The sequence below is a fragment of the Neoarius graeffei genome, chromosome 9 (assembly GCF_027579695.1).
Source record: "Neoarius graeffei isolate fNeoGra1 chromosome 9, fNeoGra1.pri, whole genome shotgun sequence".
NCBI classification, from domain to species: domain Eukaryota; kingdom Metazoa; phylum Chordata; class Actinopteri; order Siluriformes; family Ariidae; genus Neoarius; species Neoarius graeffei.
In genome coordinates, this window is record NC_083577.1 from 6,448,552 (window position 1) to 6,466,158 (window position 17,607).

The 17,607-nt window shown below is 41.4% G+C and overlaps 1 protein-coding gene across 2 annotated transcripts; it reads left to right on the top strand.

Annotated features, from left to right (window-relative positions):
- Window positions 1-394: 394 nt before the first annotated feature.
- On the top strand, window positions 395-10,987 carry frzb (frizzled related protein). Of its 2 annotated transcripts, XM_060928984.1 has the most exons (7): window positions 395-1,097; window positions 1,635-1,673; window positions 4,882-4,938; window positions 6,031-6,096; window positions 6,175-6,379; window positions 6,833-6,896; window positions 10,451-10,987. In XM_060928984.1, exons 1-7 carry the CDS (start codon window positions 620-622, stop codon window positions 10,511-10,513), a joined length of 972 nt encoding a protein of 323 aa, XP_060784967.1. In that variant the 5' UTR covers window positions 395-619; the 3' UTR covers window positions 10,514-10,987. The 2 variants fall into 2 exon arrangements, with proteins under 2 accessions (XP_060784967.1, XP_060784968.1); XM_060928985.1 differs by lacking the exons at window positions 1,635-1,673; window positions 4,882-4,938.
- The last annotated feature ends 6,620 nt before the right edge of the window (window positions 10,988-17,607 follow it).

The window sequence follows — 17,607 nt, forward strand, 5'->3', positions numbered from 1 at the left end:
TAAACCGGGTGGCACAGTGGTGTAGTGGTTAGCGCTGTCGCCTCACAGCAAGAAGGTCCGGGTTCGAGCCCCGTGGCCGGCGAGGGCCTTTCTGTGCGGAGTTTGCATGTTCTCCCCGTGTCTGCGTGGGTTTCCTCCGGGTGCTCCGGTTTCCCCCACAGTCCAAAGGCATGCAGGTTAGGTTAACTGGTGACTTGCCTGTGACCATGTAGAACAGGATAAAGCGGCTCGAGATAATGAGATAAGATGAGTAGTGAAACATTCGGGGTACTGGTTGCTTGGTGGTGTGGTGTGGTGTTGGAGTGGAAGGGAGGAGTTTTTCTTTCTTTTTCACGTCAGAATGACCCAGGTCCTGCCCAGTGACGTCATTTGGGGGGACAACACCTGCGCGCACTGGCGCAGCGCACTCGGGTGTGTGGTGCGGAGCGCAGCGCAGCGCAGTGCGCCATCAGCGTTGAGGGTGTTTGCGGAGCTCTTTCTCTCTTCTGCATTCTCGGAAAGCTATGAGTTTTGTGCACACACTCAGGCAGACGCGAGGAGTTTGAAAACTTTTGTTCAGCCCCAGAGATCAGGAGATCAGCTGTTGCTTGAGCTGTAGAGCCTGTTGGAGCTGACCGAGATGATGTGGCGTGTCCTCCTGCCTGAGCTGGTGTGTGCGCTGTCCGCGGTGGTGTGCCTGCTGCTGCTGTGCTGTCCGGGTGGGGCGGCTCTGGCCGGCTCGTGTGAGATGGTGCGCATTCCGCTGTGCCACCCCATGCCATGGAACATGACCAAGATGCCCAACCACCTGCACCACAGCACGCAGGCCAACGCCGTGCTCGCCATCGAGCAGTACGAGGCGCTGCTGGATACCGGCTGCAGCTCGGACCTGCTCTTCTTCCTGTGCGCCATGTACGCGCCCATCTGCACCATCAGCTTCCAGCGCGACCCCATCAAGCCGTGCAAGTCGGTGTGCGAGCGCGCCAAGGCCGGCTGTGAACCCGTGCTCAAGAAGTACAACCACACGTGGCCCGAGAGCCTGGCGTGCAGCGACCTGCCCGTGTACGACCGCGCCGTGTGCATCTCACCTGAAGCCATCGTCAAAGCAGATCCGTCAGGTACACACTCCGACTCCTCCTTTCTGCTCACCTTCCTCTTCCCTAGTGCGCTCCTAACCCTTTATTAACATTGCGCTGTGACTTACATCTGCACTCTTTCATCTAGAATAATTATTCACACACTCACACTTGCATCCTGCATCCAAGGAACAATCAAAGAGAAGGGGGTCTACTGTACCTGGTCTCCATACCCTCCATTCCAGGGTTCTGCTCCAGGCCCGAGCAATGCCATGCCAATATTTTGGGCTTTTACTGAATGAACTGTTCCCCACTTGCTGCTGACACCAGGAATATTCTGCTCTGCATATTCTAAGTATTGGGGGTTTTGTGGTGCAAACAAAATGGTTCCAGAACTATCAAGCAGAAGAACTTTTACTTAAGGTTCTCCTACAGAATTGCTCTTAAAAGCAAGACCTTTATTGATACGGTATTTTGCTGCTTTTTAAAATTATTATTATTATCAGCCTAATACTATTATTATCATTGTTGTTGTTGCTGTTGTTATTACTACAACTGTTTTCTATTTCTTCCTTAAAGATAATTCTTTCTTTCAAGACGCGTCAAAATGCAGCCCTGGTAAGACAGCGTGTTTTTGTTGTTTTGTGTTTTGTTTTTTGTCACATTTTAATTTCACTTCTCAGGTGTTATTTTAGCTTCAATGTCCTAAAATAAAAGAAAATTAAAATTGATTTTAGGTTCAAAGTTGTCCACTTTAAAGCTGTTACAGAAAGGGTTCATTTCAGTTTGTCTCTGGAGCACAGTTGGTTTTTCTGAAGCAGCTTTACAGGAAGCTCATTATAAACCCCAAACGGTTGTACAGGTGACGTTTTGTTTGTCAAGACGAGTCACAGTCTGATTACATAATCAGAAGCACAACAGTCGTCCTCAAGGCAATTACTGTACGTAGCTTAAATACACTCTATTACACACACACACACACACACACACACACACACACACCTATGGAAAAGATACTGCGTAAATACTTTATAGTGATACTATACTGTGTATATACTGAAAAGTTCATTTTAATACAGCACCTCTTTTTCAGAGGGTGGAGGTGAACAAAAGTGCAGTGTTGAGGAAAAAACTGGAAAGCGTTAGGAAGAAACGTTGAGCGGAAGCGATATTCAAAACACATCATCGTCTGGTCGACGCAGAACAGGGGACGTACAGTACGGAGAGTGAATTAACAGAAGGACTCTGCTCAGAGTCAAAATCCCAGACATGCGACAAAGGGCTGCTACTAGAAGTCACAAAACTGCCCCCCCCCCCAAAAAAAAAAAAAACAAACAAACATTGTATTAGTGTTTATTATTATTATTATTATTATTATTATTATTATTAAGGAAAACCTGATGAACACCAGTCTGATTTTCAGATCGGCCTTGTGTCAACAACAGAACCAAAAAATATATTAATGAGAAATTAGAAGTATAAGCAGTGCTAAATAAATAAATATCTAAGAAATTCATAATTAAAAGGAAACAAAACCTACAACCACAACATCAAAATCAGCAGCATATAAAACAGACCACAAAGAATAAATTTGCATTAAAATTGCAAAATTAAAATTGAAATCAAATAAATACAGGCGATAACTGATTGATTGATTGATTTATAATATTGAAAGATAAGCAAAAATCATAAACAAGTACACCTGTAACTAACTGAGAATTTTAGGTGTATTTTGTAGATCATTTCCACTGACAAGGCAGAAGAGAGCCAGAAAAGATGTAAATGTCATGCAGGGACTGATCATTTGAGCTGATTAGCTAAATACAAATCATAGCATAGAAGTTTTAGAAAGCTAGTGATAATTTCACTATAATGTGTTCAGGCATCTGGGAGCATCTCGCTCACGCACACACACACACACACACACGGGAACTGTCTGAGTGGGATGCGGGATTCTGCAGCTCGACGTGTTCCGATTGGTTGAGCTGTCTTTGCCTCTTCATCTTGACACACTGTTACACACTGTTAAAACTGTCAGACATCGTTCCCTGTTTTATTCTGATGGGTTTTAGAGACCAAGCAAAATTTAGTCTCAAATAATTTTTCTGATATTAATTGTTGTCTTGTTGCAGGATACATTGACATTTCATTTTTATTCTATTTCTTTGGAGAGAAATTGTAAAATAGTAGTCCAGTAAAACAGCAGTACATTTTCTAACCAGAACACATGGGGGAGATGACGAAACTTTTCACTTACAAGTGGTGGGGTGGATGGGTTGGTTTAAAGCAAGAGCTCAGGCTAATGGTAGGCAAAAGATAAAATTTAAACTATGTTAAAGATCTGAGTAAAATCTCAGGTCTATGAGGGGTAAAATCTCAGGCTTGCGCAGGGTAAAACCTCAGGTCTGTGAGGGGTAAAACCTCAGGTCTGTGAGGGGTAAAACCTCAGGCTTGCGCAGGGTAAAACCTCAGGTCTGTGAAGGGTAAAATCTCAGGTCTGTGAAGGGTAAAATCTCAGGTCTGTGAAGGGTAAAACCTCAGGTCTGTGAAGGGTAAAACCTCAGGTCTGTGAAGGGTAAAACCTCAGGTCTGTGAAGGGTAAAACCTCAGGTCTGTGAAGGGTAAAACCTCAGGTCTGTGAAGGGTAAAATCTCAGGTCTGTGAGGGGTAAAACCTCAGGCTTGTGCAGGGTAAAACCTCAGGTCTGTGAAGGGTAAAATCTCAGGTCTGTGAGGGGTAAAACCTCAGGCTTGCGCAGGGTAAAACCTCAGGTCTGTGAAGGGTAAAATCTCAGGTCTGTGAGGGGTAAAACCTCAGGCTTGCGCAGGGTAAAACCTCAGGTCTGTGAAGGGTAAAATCTCAGGTCTGTGAGGGGTAAAACCTCAGGCTTGCGCAGGGTAAAACCTCAGGTCTGTGAAGGGTAAAATCTCAGGTCTGTGAGGGGTAAAATCTCAGGCTTACGCCGGGTAGAATCTCAGGTCTATGAGGGGTAAAACCTCAAGCTTATGCTGGCTAAAATCTCAGGTCTGTGAGGGGTAAAACCTCAGGCTTACACCGGGTAGAATCTCAGGTCTATGAGGGGTAAAACCTTGGGTCTATAAGGGGTAAAATCTCAGGTTTATGAGGGGTAAAATCTCAGGCTTATGAGGGGTAAAATCTCAGATCTATGAGGGGTAAAATCTCAAGCTTACGTTGGGTAGAATCTCAGTTTCTGTGAGGGGTAGAATCTTTGGCTTATGCCGGGTAAAATCTCAGGTCTATGAGGGGTAAAACCTCAAGCTTATGCTGGCTAAAATCTCAGGTCTGTGAGGGGTAGAATCTCAGGCTTACACCGGGTAGAATCTCACGTCTGTGAGGGGTAGAATCTCAGGCTTATGCTGGGTAAAATCTCAGGCTTACACCGGGTAGAATCTCAGGTTTATGCTGGTTAAAATCTCGGGCTTACACCGGGTAGAATCTCAGGCTTATGCTAGGTAAAATCTTGGGCTTACACTGGGTAGAATCTCAGGTCTGTGAGGGGTAGAATCTCAGGTCTGTGAGGGGTAGAATCTCAGGCTTACGCCGGCTAAAATCTCAGGTCTGTGAGGGGTAGAATCTCAGGCTTATGCTGGGTAAAACCTCAGGTGTACGAGGGGCAAAATGTCAGGTGTATTGGGGCAAAATCTCAGGCTTACGAGGGGTAAAACCTCGGGTCTGTGAGGGGTAAAACCTCGGGTCTGTGAGGGGTAAAACCTCAGGTCTGTGAGGGGTAAAACCTCAGGCTTGTACTGGGTATGATCTTAGGTTTATGCTGGGGGAAAAAGCTCACTGTTTCTCTTCATTGTAGAAATGAACCCTGACTTCGAGACAGAAGTGAACAATGGCAACTGTAAAGGAGTCAGTGGTACTTTGCACAGTTTTTTCTCTTCATCACTTTTGCATGCGCATTTGATAACTGCCGCAGTTTTAGATCCTGTATGTATTACATGGTGTCTGTGGGTCCTTAAAAACTCTTCTCTGAAATTCCTTTGATGACGTGTAGGCCTAAAGTACTAACTTACTTTAAATTTGAACTTACATGCTCTGAGATTTTGAGCTATGGACATTCTGGTGTTGCACTCAGTGTTTGTCACGCGTTTGTTGTAACTTCAGTGCTGGGGGGGGTGTGGGGGTGTGGATCTCATAAAATCCTCATTGGCTTGTTGATGTATATGGTTTAACATCCATTTCAGTTCACACCAGCTGCATTAGAGGCACATAAAATCACACAGTCACGGTTTGAACTTCTGTTTGGCACAGGCAACATGGAGAACCAAGAGCTTATAAGTGTCAGCCCTCCCCCTTGCAGTAACAGGTCCAAACAGCTAAAAAAATAAAAATGCCAGTGAGTAACAAACCGCTTCAAGCACTAAGTATCTTCAACCAAAAGTGGCGCTGGACAACACCAAAAACTCACCGGTTAAAATCTGTCCATCACCACGTCTGAATCTCAGATTGATTGTGCAAGTTTTTTTTATGAATATTCCTGGATTTCGTGCATAATAGCTGCAAATTTGGTCTTATTATGCTTTAAAAATATATAAAATATAATTTAACACCTGCAGACACTCTGTATTACATTACTGACATTAATATCATGAATGATGCAGCTGATGCTTTACTGACTCAAAGGCAAAAGAGAACATTTTATATTTACTCCATGGCATGGGCCACTTGTGGCAAAAACAGACAGACTAACACTGAAAGTTCTGTGTTTATTGACCTGTTTAGTTATAAAGATCACATACTTATCCTTTTTAAGATCTAAAATAATATTGAAGCATGTTGGATCCATAGCTCGCTGAGTGGTTTATTCGTTGGCATTATTAGCTATTTATTGTAATTAATTCTATATACTATAGAGACGTAAACATCTTATGAGTGTTGGTGTGGGTCATTTGCGTAATCCGTGTTTAGGGTTTTTTGTTTTTTACAGCACATATGTTTGCTGTTTCAGATCGGTGCAAGTGCAAGTCTGTGAAACTCGGCCAAAGGACCTATGCAAGGAACAATTACAATTATGGTGAGTCTTAGATACAAGCAGGTTGTTAGTTACAATACGTGAACGTTTTAAAATATTAAATGCGCTATCCTTTGGCAGTAATACGTGCGCGGGTGAAGGAGATAAAAAGCCGCAGTCATGACCTCAGCGCTGTTGTGGAAGTGAAGGATGTGCTGAAGTCGTCTCTGGTTCACATTCCTCGTGACACCGTGACGCTGCACTACAGTTCGGGGTGTCTGTGTCCCCCACTTACACCCAATGAAGAGTACATCATCATGGGCTACGAGAACGAGGAACGATCACGGTACTGTTTCTTTCTCTGAGTTGTTATTTATAGAGTTTGGCACTGGACCCACTGTAGTAGTAGTAGTAATAATGATGATGATGATGATAATATTTATTGGGTGTTTAGGAGGAGGAATAACACAACTGAAAGATGATAAAGAACTGTTCGATGACGAAAATGTAATAGAAAAACTCTGCAATGAAGTGCAGAAGAAAGTAATATGGGAAAGTGAAACGATAATTAGAAAGATGATATCTGGCCTGATCGAGTGAAAATATTAGAGTTTCGCACATGGCTACCAAATCTTGTTAGCTATTGGCCTTTCCTTAAATTTCCAGGTTATCTCCCATTTTTTTAGGGAAAAAGTATTGGCCAAATGAACGATAGCTTATAATAATAATAATAATAATAATAGCAAGAACAGGAGTAGGAGTAAAATGTATTATTCTTATTTCATCTTTTCATATTCAGATTGCTGCTCATTGATGGCTCCATCGCACAGAAGTGGAAAGACCGGGTGGGACGCAAAGTGAAGGTATTGCAAAAATAATACTGCTTCAATACTACTGTTGAATACCTGAATCTGATTGGTCAGGTGGCGTTGATGAGTTTTTCTATAATTGTAGTACTGGCGGTTACGTTTGCTCCATTTCAAATCCCAGTTGAGTTCATTTCTGATTTAAAATATTCAAATATGTTATTATCTGCATAATAACAACTTGCTCAAAGGGACTTGTAGAGGGAACGCTCGTACAATTTACAGGGTTCATACGGGTCATGGGATTTCTGGAATATCGTGGAATTTTAAAGTCTATTCCAGACATGGAATGTAAGGGGATTTGATCCTATTTTGGGCCAAGTCATGCAAATTTTGCTTGTAGCATGTTTAAATTTTAGTTGCCATTTTGGCAAAATGGTAATATTTTCCATGCAGCATTTCACTCGGTTTAAGCAGCGAACACTGATTTTTGTCCTGAAAATATCTGTGAATGAATAAATAACGCTCACAGGGGTTTAAAATACTGTGGCTGGTTTTTTTTTTTAATTAAATCTGCTCGGCGTAAAGGCGGCCTGTTTTTCTGTTCATTACAGTCTGTGAAAGTCAGGGGAAGTCGGTGAACTTGACATTTGAAACTGTATAAAATGTGTGTTATTTAACAAAGAGAAGCTAGTTTTTATAAGTTAGAATAATAGACTAATAGTTGTTCTACAACATAAACATTACAGGCATTTAGCAGACGCTCTTATCCACAGCGACGTATGACACATCCAGAGCAGCCATTGGGGGCTAGGTGCCTTGCTCAAGGGCACTTCAGCCATTCCTGCTGGTCTAGGGACTCAAACCAGCAACCTTCTGGTCCCAAAGCTGCTTCTCTAACCATTAGACTATGGCTTCCCATGTTATGGCTGCAACATAAATTATACCCATGAAATTGGAAAATGATTTCCAATGATTGCATCCACACTGTCATCTCGGCTGCTCGTTCAAGGCACTTGAAATCTTCCTCTGGGGCTGGAGTAAATAATCAGATACCACTAGCTCGGGTATTTTTAGTCATCTTTCCCACCTGCTGCTGCATGGATATACGTAGTGTGTACAGGCTATATTAGATTGGAAATAAATAGCCTGGACTATCCGCTAAAGTGTCCAGCTGTGAAGTACCAAAGCCGTCCCACGCATTTTATTTGTGCAAATACTTGAACATACAGGCAACATTTCTTAAATGAATAAACATAGTTCATGTTTGATCCTATTTTAGAGATAACTGCAGGGTTTTAGCTGGAACTAGGCTCAACATGAGTTAACTTCCAGTAGCAAACATTTTCCATCTATTCAAAATAAAGTGTATGTTCACACTTGTGCTGCACACTTTAATATGTAAAGGGCATGCTGTTATAGGAAAATAATCAAACCTCCAATAAACTGGTTTGCAAGAACCGTCGCAAACAAGAAGGATGAAAAAATCTGTCATTCGGTCACACAAGAACAAACAGATTTAAAGCACAAAGTTGCAAAATCGCAAAAGGTATCGCTGATGTGTGATGCCTTTGTTTTTTCTAATCCAACATGCACGTTAGTAAATACTGCGTGCCAAAATGCAAGAGCCTTTATTGTAAGAGCGAGTAGAATCTGGAACACGCTGGCTGATGAATTAGATTTAAGAACGGACAAACTGAAGGGCTTTCAGAAAGTTCAACTCTTTTACGATACTGACTCTTAAAAACCACTTATGATGTTAACAACCCTAGAGCTTTCAAAGCTATCTGTTTGAAATGTAATTTATCACACAGGCTTATTTATCCTATCACTTGTTTTTAGTTTTTACACTTCTAGAACAGAGCGGCATGGTGGTGTAGTGGTTAGCGCTGTCGCCTCACAGCAAGAAGGTTCTGGGTTCGAGTCCAGTGGCTGACGAGGGCCTTTCTGTGTGGAGTTTGCATGTTCTCCCCGTGTCTGTGTGGGTTTCCTCCGGGTGATCCGAAGACATGCAGGTTAGGTTAACTGGCTACTCTAAATTGTCCACGTGTGCGCGCAGAAAGGAACTGGCCACCCTACTGCTGCAATTCTGGCAAAGTGAACCAAGCATGATGCGCTTCAAGCCCAGATTGGGTTTGGCAGTGACAACAATGACTTCTAGAACACTAACTTTTTTTTTTAATAACTCGCTGCCTATTAAGATATTTACTATTGTCAATTCCATCCATCCATCCATCTATCCATCCATTATCTGTAACCATGTGCAGGGTCGTGGGTCGTGACTACGGGCGAGAGGTGAGGTACACCCTGGACAAATCGCCAGGTCATCACAGGGCTCTATTGTCAATTAGCTTCTATTGTTGTTATTATTACAGTCACTATTTTTATTTTACATTATGGCGAAGCTAATCAAACAAAAATCATCTCCATGAAACATGATGAAAGATTTTAACCATCAAGTAAGCCCTTAAAGATATTTAACAGTTATTCCACGAAATCAAGTCGTACATGAGCTGATAGCCAACGAGGCGCGTAGCCCCGAGATTAAGTGGAATAGCTGTTTTATTCTATCCACATTCACTGGATTTTGAGAAACGGGGCATTTTTATTTTTACTTTTTTTGGAAATTTGATCAATAGAAACTTTATACAAAATGTCAGACAAAATAATTTCTGCTTAGAATGTAAACAAACCGGTGAAATGACAGGAGCAATTTGTGAAAAAATATTTTTTGGGGTTTTGTTTCCGAGTAGTGTTTTTACTTCGTCCTCGGTTGGTTCAGCGACATGCTCCGCCATTTTGTTTTTCTCGACTCACGGTATATGAGCTGATATCCTAGTAGTAGAGTAGCCAATCAGAGCACGCGATCGCTCATATCCAGTGAATGTGGATAGAATAATTAGTTTTAACTCTGGACCGCAGTAATTGGCTATGCTGTTGTGGCCACCCAGCCATTTTCTTTTATATTTATTATAATCATTATATTCACTGTATTTTTGTTCCATTATGGTGACGCTAATAAAATAAAAATCATCTCCATGAAACATGATGAATGATTTGAACCACCAAATAATCTCTTAGAGATGATGTCCAATACATCATTCATTCTCAGATGGGTTGTTATTCATTAAGGCCTACATTTTCTCATAGGACCCCCATTGATGTTGCAGACATTTTTTACAGCCTACAAAGGACTCGGATCTCCCACAGCTAGTCGCCTTTTTTTTTTTCCTACTCGGATAATAATGGCGTCTTCTCTGTTTGGGAACACAGTGATGGATGAAAAACTAAAATGTCTGTCAGGGAAAGCTTTGTGGTGAAGTGTGAAGTGAAGCATAATTGGTTTGCTGTCTTCATACACAGCAGGATTTAGCCCTTGAGAAACCAGAATGAGAATAGACAGAGAAAAACGAGTGTGTATTGAGTGAGTGAGTGTGTTGATGGTGGGGTGGGGGTACATTCTGATCTGTGATGATGTATACGCTGATGGTCTGCTGTGCAAACACAAAAAGCCTGCTGTATTCAGGACTGCAGGAGAATGAAGTGGCAGTGTGTGTTCTGCATGTGTGAGTGACATGACTTTGTGGTCATTATTCTTTTTTTTTTTCCAGCGCTGGGATCAGGTCATCAGCAAAGGAAAGAAACCAGAAAACGACAGACGCGCTCGTCCCTGACCTCACTCTGACATGGACCAAACTCGACCACACAGAAGTATCTGAGAAAACTGAAAAAAATTGCACTAATGTATGTTCTTCTTGATGTGTAAGGAGCTGTAGCAGAGATGTTTTTAGTTGTTGCTTTGTAAAATACTTTTTTTTTTAAGCAGTATCTTTTTTTTTTAAATTTGCCTTTGCACGAACAAAATGTTCATATCAACATTGCTGCATATGGGTGTGTGCGTGTGTATGCGTGGACTTACTTTTTTGGGGTGGGCTCGGAGACTTGATTCATGATTTGTTGGAAGGGAAAGATGATGGGGATTCAGTGGTGCATGAGGGAGCGTATACAAGAGCAGATCACTGTTTAATAGCAGCAGCAGAAAAATGAGAAACAGTGTTTGGACACAACGCAGCACACCCTCGAGCCTTCTACAGTGGTGCTTGAAAGTTTGTGGACCCTTGAGAATTTTCTATATTTCTGCGTAAATATGACCTAAAACATCATCAGATTTTCACACAAGTCCTAAAAGTAGATAAAGAGAACCCAGTTAAACAAATGAGACAAAAATATTATACTCAATATTTATTGAGGAAAATGATCCAATATTACATATCTATGAGTGGCAAAAGTATGTGAACCTTTGCTTTCAGTATCTGGTGTGACCCCCTTGTGCAGCAATAACTGCAACTAAACGTTTGCGGTAACTGTTGATCAGTCCTGCACACCGGCTTGGAGGAATTTTAGCCCGTTCCTCCGTACAGAACAGCTTCAACTCTGGGATGGTGGTGGGTTTCCTCACATGAACTGCTCGCTTCAGGTCCTTCCACAACATTTCCATTGGATTAAGGTCAGGACTTTGACTTGGTCATTCCAAAACATTCACTTTATTCTTCTTTAACCATTCTTTGGTAGAACAACTTGCGTGCTTACGCTCATTGTCTTGCTGCATGACCCACCTTCTCTTGAGATTCAGTTCATGGACAGATGTCCTGACATTTTCCTTTAGAATTCGCTGGTATAATTCAGAATTCATTGTTCCATCAATGATGGCAAGCCGTCCTGGCCCAGATGCAGCAAAACAGGCCCAAACCATGATACTACCACCACCATGTTTCACAGATGGGATAAGGTTCTTATGCTGGAATGCAGTGTTTTCCTTTCTCCAAACATAACGCTTCTCATTTAAACCAAAAAGTTCTATTTTGGTCTCATCCGTCCACAAAACATTTTTCCAATAGCCTTCTGGCTTGTCCACGTGATCTTTAGCAAACTGCAGACGAGCAGCAATGTTCTTTTTGGAGAGCAGTGGCTTTCTCCTTGCAACCCTGCCATGCACACCATTGTTGTTCAGTGTTCTCCTGATGGTGGACTCATGAACATTAACATTAGCCAATGTGAGAGAGGCCTTCAGTTGCTTAGAAGTTACCCTGAGGTCCTTTGTGACCTCGCCGACTATTACACGCCTTGCTCTTGGAGTGATCTTTGTTGGTCGACCACTCCTGGGGAGGGTAACAATGGTCTTGAATTTCCTCCATTTGTACACAATCTGTCTGACTGTGGATTGGTGGAGTCCAAACTCTTTAGAGATGGTTTTGTAACCTTTTCCAGCCTGATGAGCATCAACAACGCTTTTTCTGAGGTTCTCAGAAATCTCCTTTGTTCGTGCCATGATACACTTCCACAAACATGTGTTGTGAAGATCAGACTTTGATAGATCCCTGTTCTTTAAATAAAACAGGGTGCCCACTCACACCTGATTGTCATCCCATTGATTGAAAACACCTGACTCTAATTTCACCTTCAAATTAACTGCTAATCCTAGAGGTTCACATACTTTTGCCACTCACAGATATGTAATATTGGATCATTTTCCTCAATAAATAAATGGCCAAGTATAATATTTTTGTCTCATTTGTTTAACTGGGTTCTCTTTATCTACTTTTAGGACTTGTGTGAAAATCTGATGATGTTTTAGGTCGTATTTATGCAGAAATATAGAAAATTCTAAAGGGTTCACAAACTTTCAAGCACCACTGTACGTGTTCATGCAGCCATGCCGAAGTCTCGCCATCACTGGATTAAAAGGAAACGGAGGGAGGAGGAGGCGTCGAGACACGAATATGAAATCCTGAACTTAAATATCAGTAATGTAAATGAAATGTTAAGCATTACTGAATTACATTCATTTAAAAGGAACCTTTTTGCATCATATCGCTGTAGTTCTGGTTTCGTAACTCTTCAGCGGAAAGATTTTCTCGATCATTAGGACGCCGTTTTTGAACGACTGCATAACACATAGCATGAACGTAGCGTGGTTCATTAAAGACAGCTGTTTTTATATTGGAATGATTGATACAAGCTGGTTCAGCATTGCTCAACCCATTACTCATCCTGCCTGTTATCACATTTATTACATCCACTATTAAACATATCTGACTGGTGAACTGACTTACATGTTCAATTTTACAAACCTGCCGTGTGAAGTTTGGTTATTTAATTTTACACTATGTGGCCAAAAGTATGTGGACACCTCAACATCACACCTATACAGTATGTGTTTGTTGAACATTCCATTTCGGGTTAATTCCTCTTATAATGGTCTCCACTCTTCTGGGGAAGGGTTCTGAGGATTTGTCTTCCAGTTCAGGAACACTGTGCAGGACTCTTGAGTTCTTCCACTCCAACCTTAACACACCGAGTCTTCGTGGTCATCCTGGGCTTCTTAGTTCCTGTGAAGGGAAACTGTAATGCTACATTTGAGCAGTTTTATGGCAAAATTCTGGGGAAGGCTTACGCATGGGTGTGACGGCAAAGCGTCCACAAACTTTTGACCATGATCTACATCTAGTACTGTGCAAAAGTCTTAGGCACGTGTAAAGAAATGCTGTCGACCAAAAATAATGAAATGAAGTGTTTCAACATTTAAAAAAATACTTTAAACAGTAATCAGTGAGCTGTAATAAATGAAACAAAGTCAATATTTGGTCTCAGACGACGCTTTGCTTTTTTAAAAAAAAGAATAGTCTGAGGTCCAGTGAGGTCAGTTTTATGCGGAAATGATCTGTAGGTTTTCCTGAGCATCTTACAGAACCAGCCGCAGTTCTTCTGGACACTTTGACTGTCACACTCACTTCTTCATTTTGCACCAAAACCCAGCAGCCTTCATTACGTTTTCTTTTTTAATCTGAAAAGTGCTCTCTTATGGAATATGCTGCTCAGATATGAACTTTTTTTTCTGTGACATTTAATTTTGTGCTGGGGGAAAAAATGAACGTTTGGAACTCTAAAATGTTTTTGTGATGTTTTGACTCGATAATGTAGAAATCATAAAATGGAAATCTATAACGAAGTTTGTATGAAAAAAAAAAATACGGTGCTTAAGACTTTTGCACAGTAGTGTACGTTATTTCCAGCTTTTCTGTACAATTTTCCCAGAAAGCTTTTAGAGATTGCCGTGTGATTAGTAAACCCACCTGGTTAGCTCAGTGGAAAGAAATTAAAGAAGAAAATTCCACGTACTCTCTGGTTAATTAACCGTGCTTGAAGAAAGGAGTAAATCATATACATTTTTTTGACTAATTATTCTTTTAAGAATAATTCTTTTAAAAGAGTGCGTATGTATTTGTATATCTTATGACTGGGATTGATTAATATCAGTTTTTGCTAAACCACTAGTGTAATTTCGAAATGCACCAATAGCTCTTTTTCTCTCCAGACCTGCAGTGAAGGCTGAAAGCTCATTGTGTGCAGAATATTTCTAGTCGTGTGTGTGTGTGTGTGTGTGTGTGTGTGTGTGTGTGTGTGTGTGTGTCCAGCACAGTAAGTCTTGTTCAAATTCTCTCATGGGGGTTTTTACATAAACACGTCCTGAGTACCTCCTCCTGCTCCCTTCACACGAAAGAGAAGGCCATTTATGGTTGTATCAGTTACTTTTCCATATGAACCTTGCTCAAGAACCTTACGTACACGCTGTCTTTAAAAAACAGCATCATAAAACAGTGATAAAACATCGTAAACCAAAAAAACCTGGACATGAATCAGCTTCCATGATCTGAATTATTTTTTCCCTGCTTTCATTTGTTTCCCTAAGACATGCGTTTCCCACGGCCTGTGTTGACCGTGGAAATGGAGCTGCGGTTTATGCTCTGTATTTATCCGTCCGGAGAGATGGCTCGGAAATTATACCCCACCTGATTTATGTGGTGAGGGAGTCGGCCAGTGCAATCATTTACTACAGGGTTTATGGGAGAATTAACACGAAATGGAGGATTTACGGCGTTTAACTGGCCGTCCTGCCTCGCTTGATGGCTCCCCTGGTAAGTGATCACCTCAATCAGACTGTTTTTCTCCACCGGGCCTTACTGGCGAAGAGCCTCCACCATCAATCTGTTTAACGCGCTGAAATTACGCAGCATGTGGGAAGTGAGCGAAAGGCCGCAGTGGAAGTGTATACACCTCCCTGTCTTGAAAAGGAGGAAGATTCATCTCTCTCTTCTTTATCATCAGCATCCTGAAGTGTATTATGACTCGCTAAAGTCTTATACCAAGTTTGTGTCAAAATAACCCATTTAGAAAGGTGAAAGATAAGGTAAGATCAGATATATTGATCAAGTAATAAAGAGTAATATTGCACATGATATTGATATTATTGTTCTCAGTGTCTGAGGTTTCATCTGTCCTTCTGACAAAAGGGGGAGGAATTAAAAAGATTGATGGCCACTGGTAGAAAAGACCTCCTGTGATGTTCTGTGGTGCATAGATAGATAGATAGATAGATAGATAGATAGATAGATAGATAGATAGATAGATAGATAGATAGATAGATAGATAGATAGATTTACTTTATTGATCCAAAGCTGGGAAATTGTTTTGTTGCAGCAGCAGGTTATCAGACAAGCGAAAAGAAAGACACACTGTACAACATAAAATAGAATTTAAAAAAAAAAGATTCCAAGAACAAGCCGACTATACAGTGGTGCTTGAAAGTTTGTGAACCCTTTAGAATTTTCTATATTTCTGCATAAATATGACCTAAAACATCATCAGATTTTCACACAAGTCCTAAAAGTAGATAAAGAGAACCCAGTTAAACAAATGAGACAAAAATATTATACTTGGTCATTTATTTATTGAGGAAAATGATCCAATATTACATATCTGTGAGTGGCAAAAGTATGTGAACCTTTGCTTTCAGTATCTGGTGTGACCCCCTTGTGCAGCAATAACTGCAACTAAACGTTTGCGGTAACTGTTGATCGGTCCTGCACACCGGCTTGGAGGAATTTTAGCCCGTTCCTCCGTACAGAACAGCTTCAACTCTGGGATGTTGGTGGGTTTCCTCACATGAACTGCTCGCTTCAGGTCCTTCCACAACATTTCCATTGGATTAAGGTCAGGATTTTGACTTGGCCATTCCAAAACATTAACTTTATTCTTCTTTAACCATTCTTTGGTAGAACCACTTGTGTGCTTAGGGTTGTTGTCTTGCTGCATGACCCATCTTCTCTTGAGATTCAGTTCATGGACAGATGTCCTGACATTTTCCTTTAGAATTCGCTGGTATAATTCAGAATTCATTGTTCCATCAATGATGGCAAGCCGTCCTGGCCCAGATGCAGCAAAACAGGCCCAAACCATGATACTACCACCACCATGTTTCACAGATGGGATAAGGTTCTTATGCTGGAATGCAGTGTTTTCCTTTCTCCAAACATAACGCTTCTCATTTAAACCAAAAAGTTCTATTTTGGTCTCATCCATCCCAAAACATTTTTCCAATAGCCTTCTGGCTTGTCCACATGATCTTTAGCAAACTGCAGACGAGCAGCAATGTTCTTTTTGGAGAGCAGTGGCTTACTCCTTGCAACCCTGCCATGCACACCATTGTTGTTCAGTGTTCTCCTGATGGTGGACTCAGGAACATTAGCATTAGCCAATGTGAGAGAGGCCTTCAGTTGCTTAGACGTTACCCTGGGGTCCTTTGTGACCTTGCCGACTATTACATGCCTTGCTCTTGGGATGATCTTTGTTGGTCAACCAATCCTGAGGAGGGTAACAATGGTCTTGAATTTCCTCCATTTGTATACAATCTGTCTGACTGTGGATTGGTGGAGTCCAAACTCTTTAGAGATGGTTTTGTAACCTTTTCCAGCCTGATGAGCATCAACAACACTTTTTCTGAGGTCCTCAGAAATCTCCTTTGTTCGTGCCATGATACACTTCCACAAACATGTGTTGTGAAGATCAGACTTTGATAGATCCCTGTTCTTTAAATAAAACAGGGTGCCCACTCACACCTGATTGTCATCCCATTGATTGAAAACACCTGACTCTAATTTCACCTTCAAATTAACTGCTAATCCTAGAGGTTCACATACTTTTGCCACTCACAGATATGTAATATTGGATCATTTTCCTCAATAAATAAATGACCAAGTATAATATTTTTGTCTCATTTGTTTAACTGGGTTCTCTTTATCTACTGTTAGGACTTGTGTGAAAATCTGATGATGTTTTAGGTCATATTTATGTGGAAATCTAGAAAATTCTAAAGGGTTCACAAACTTTCAAGCACCACTGTACAATATACAGATAAAAACAATAAAAATATATCTATATATGTGCTTTGTACATGTGAATGTGCATTAGTAGTGCTAAAAACAAGAAATGTGATAAATGAAGATTAAAAACTATGCAAAAGTGGCAGTATCGAACAGAAGATAAATAAATATCCATCCATCCATCCATCCATCCATCCATCCATCCATTTTCTTCCGCTTATCCAAAGTCAGGTCGCGGTGGCAGCAGACTAAGCAGGGTATTTCAGGCGTCCATCTCCCCAGCAATGCTTTCTAGTTCCTTCTGGGGGATCCCAAGGTGCTCCCAGGCCAGATGAGAAATATAATCTCTCCAGCGTGTTCTGGGTCTACCCCAAGGTCTCCTCCCAGTTGGACGTGCCCGGAAAACCTCCACCCAGGAGGCATCCTAATCAGATGCCTGAACCACCTCAGTTGACTCGTTTCAAAATGAAGGAGCAGTGGCTCTACCCTGAGATCCCTCCAAATGTCTGAGCTCCTCACCCTATCTCTAAGGGTGAGCCCAGCCACTT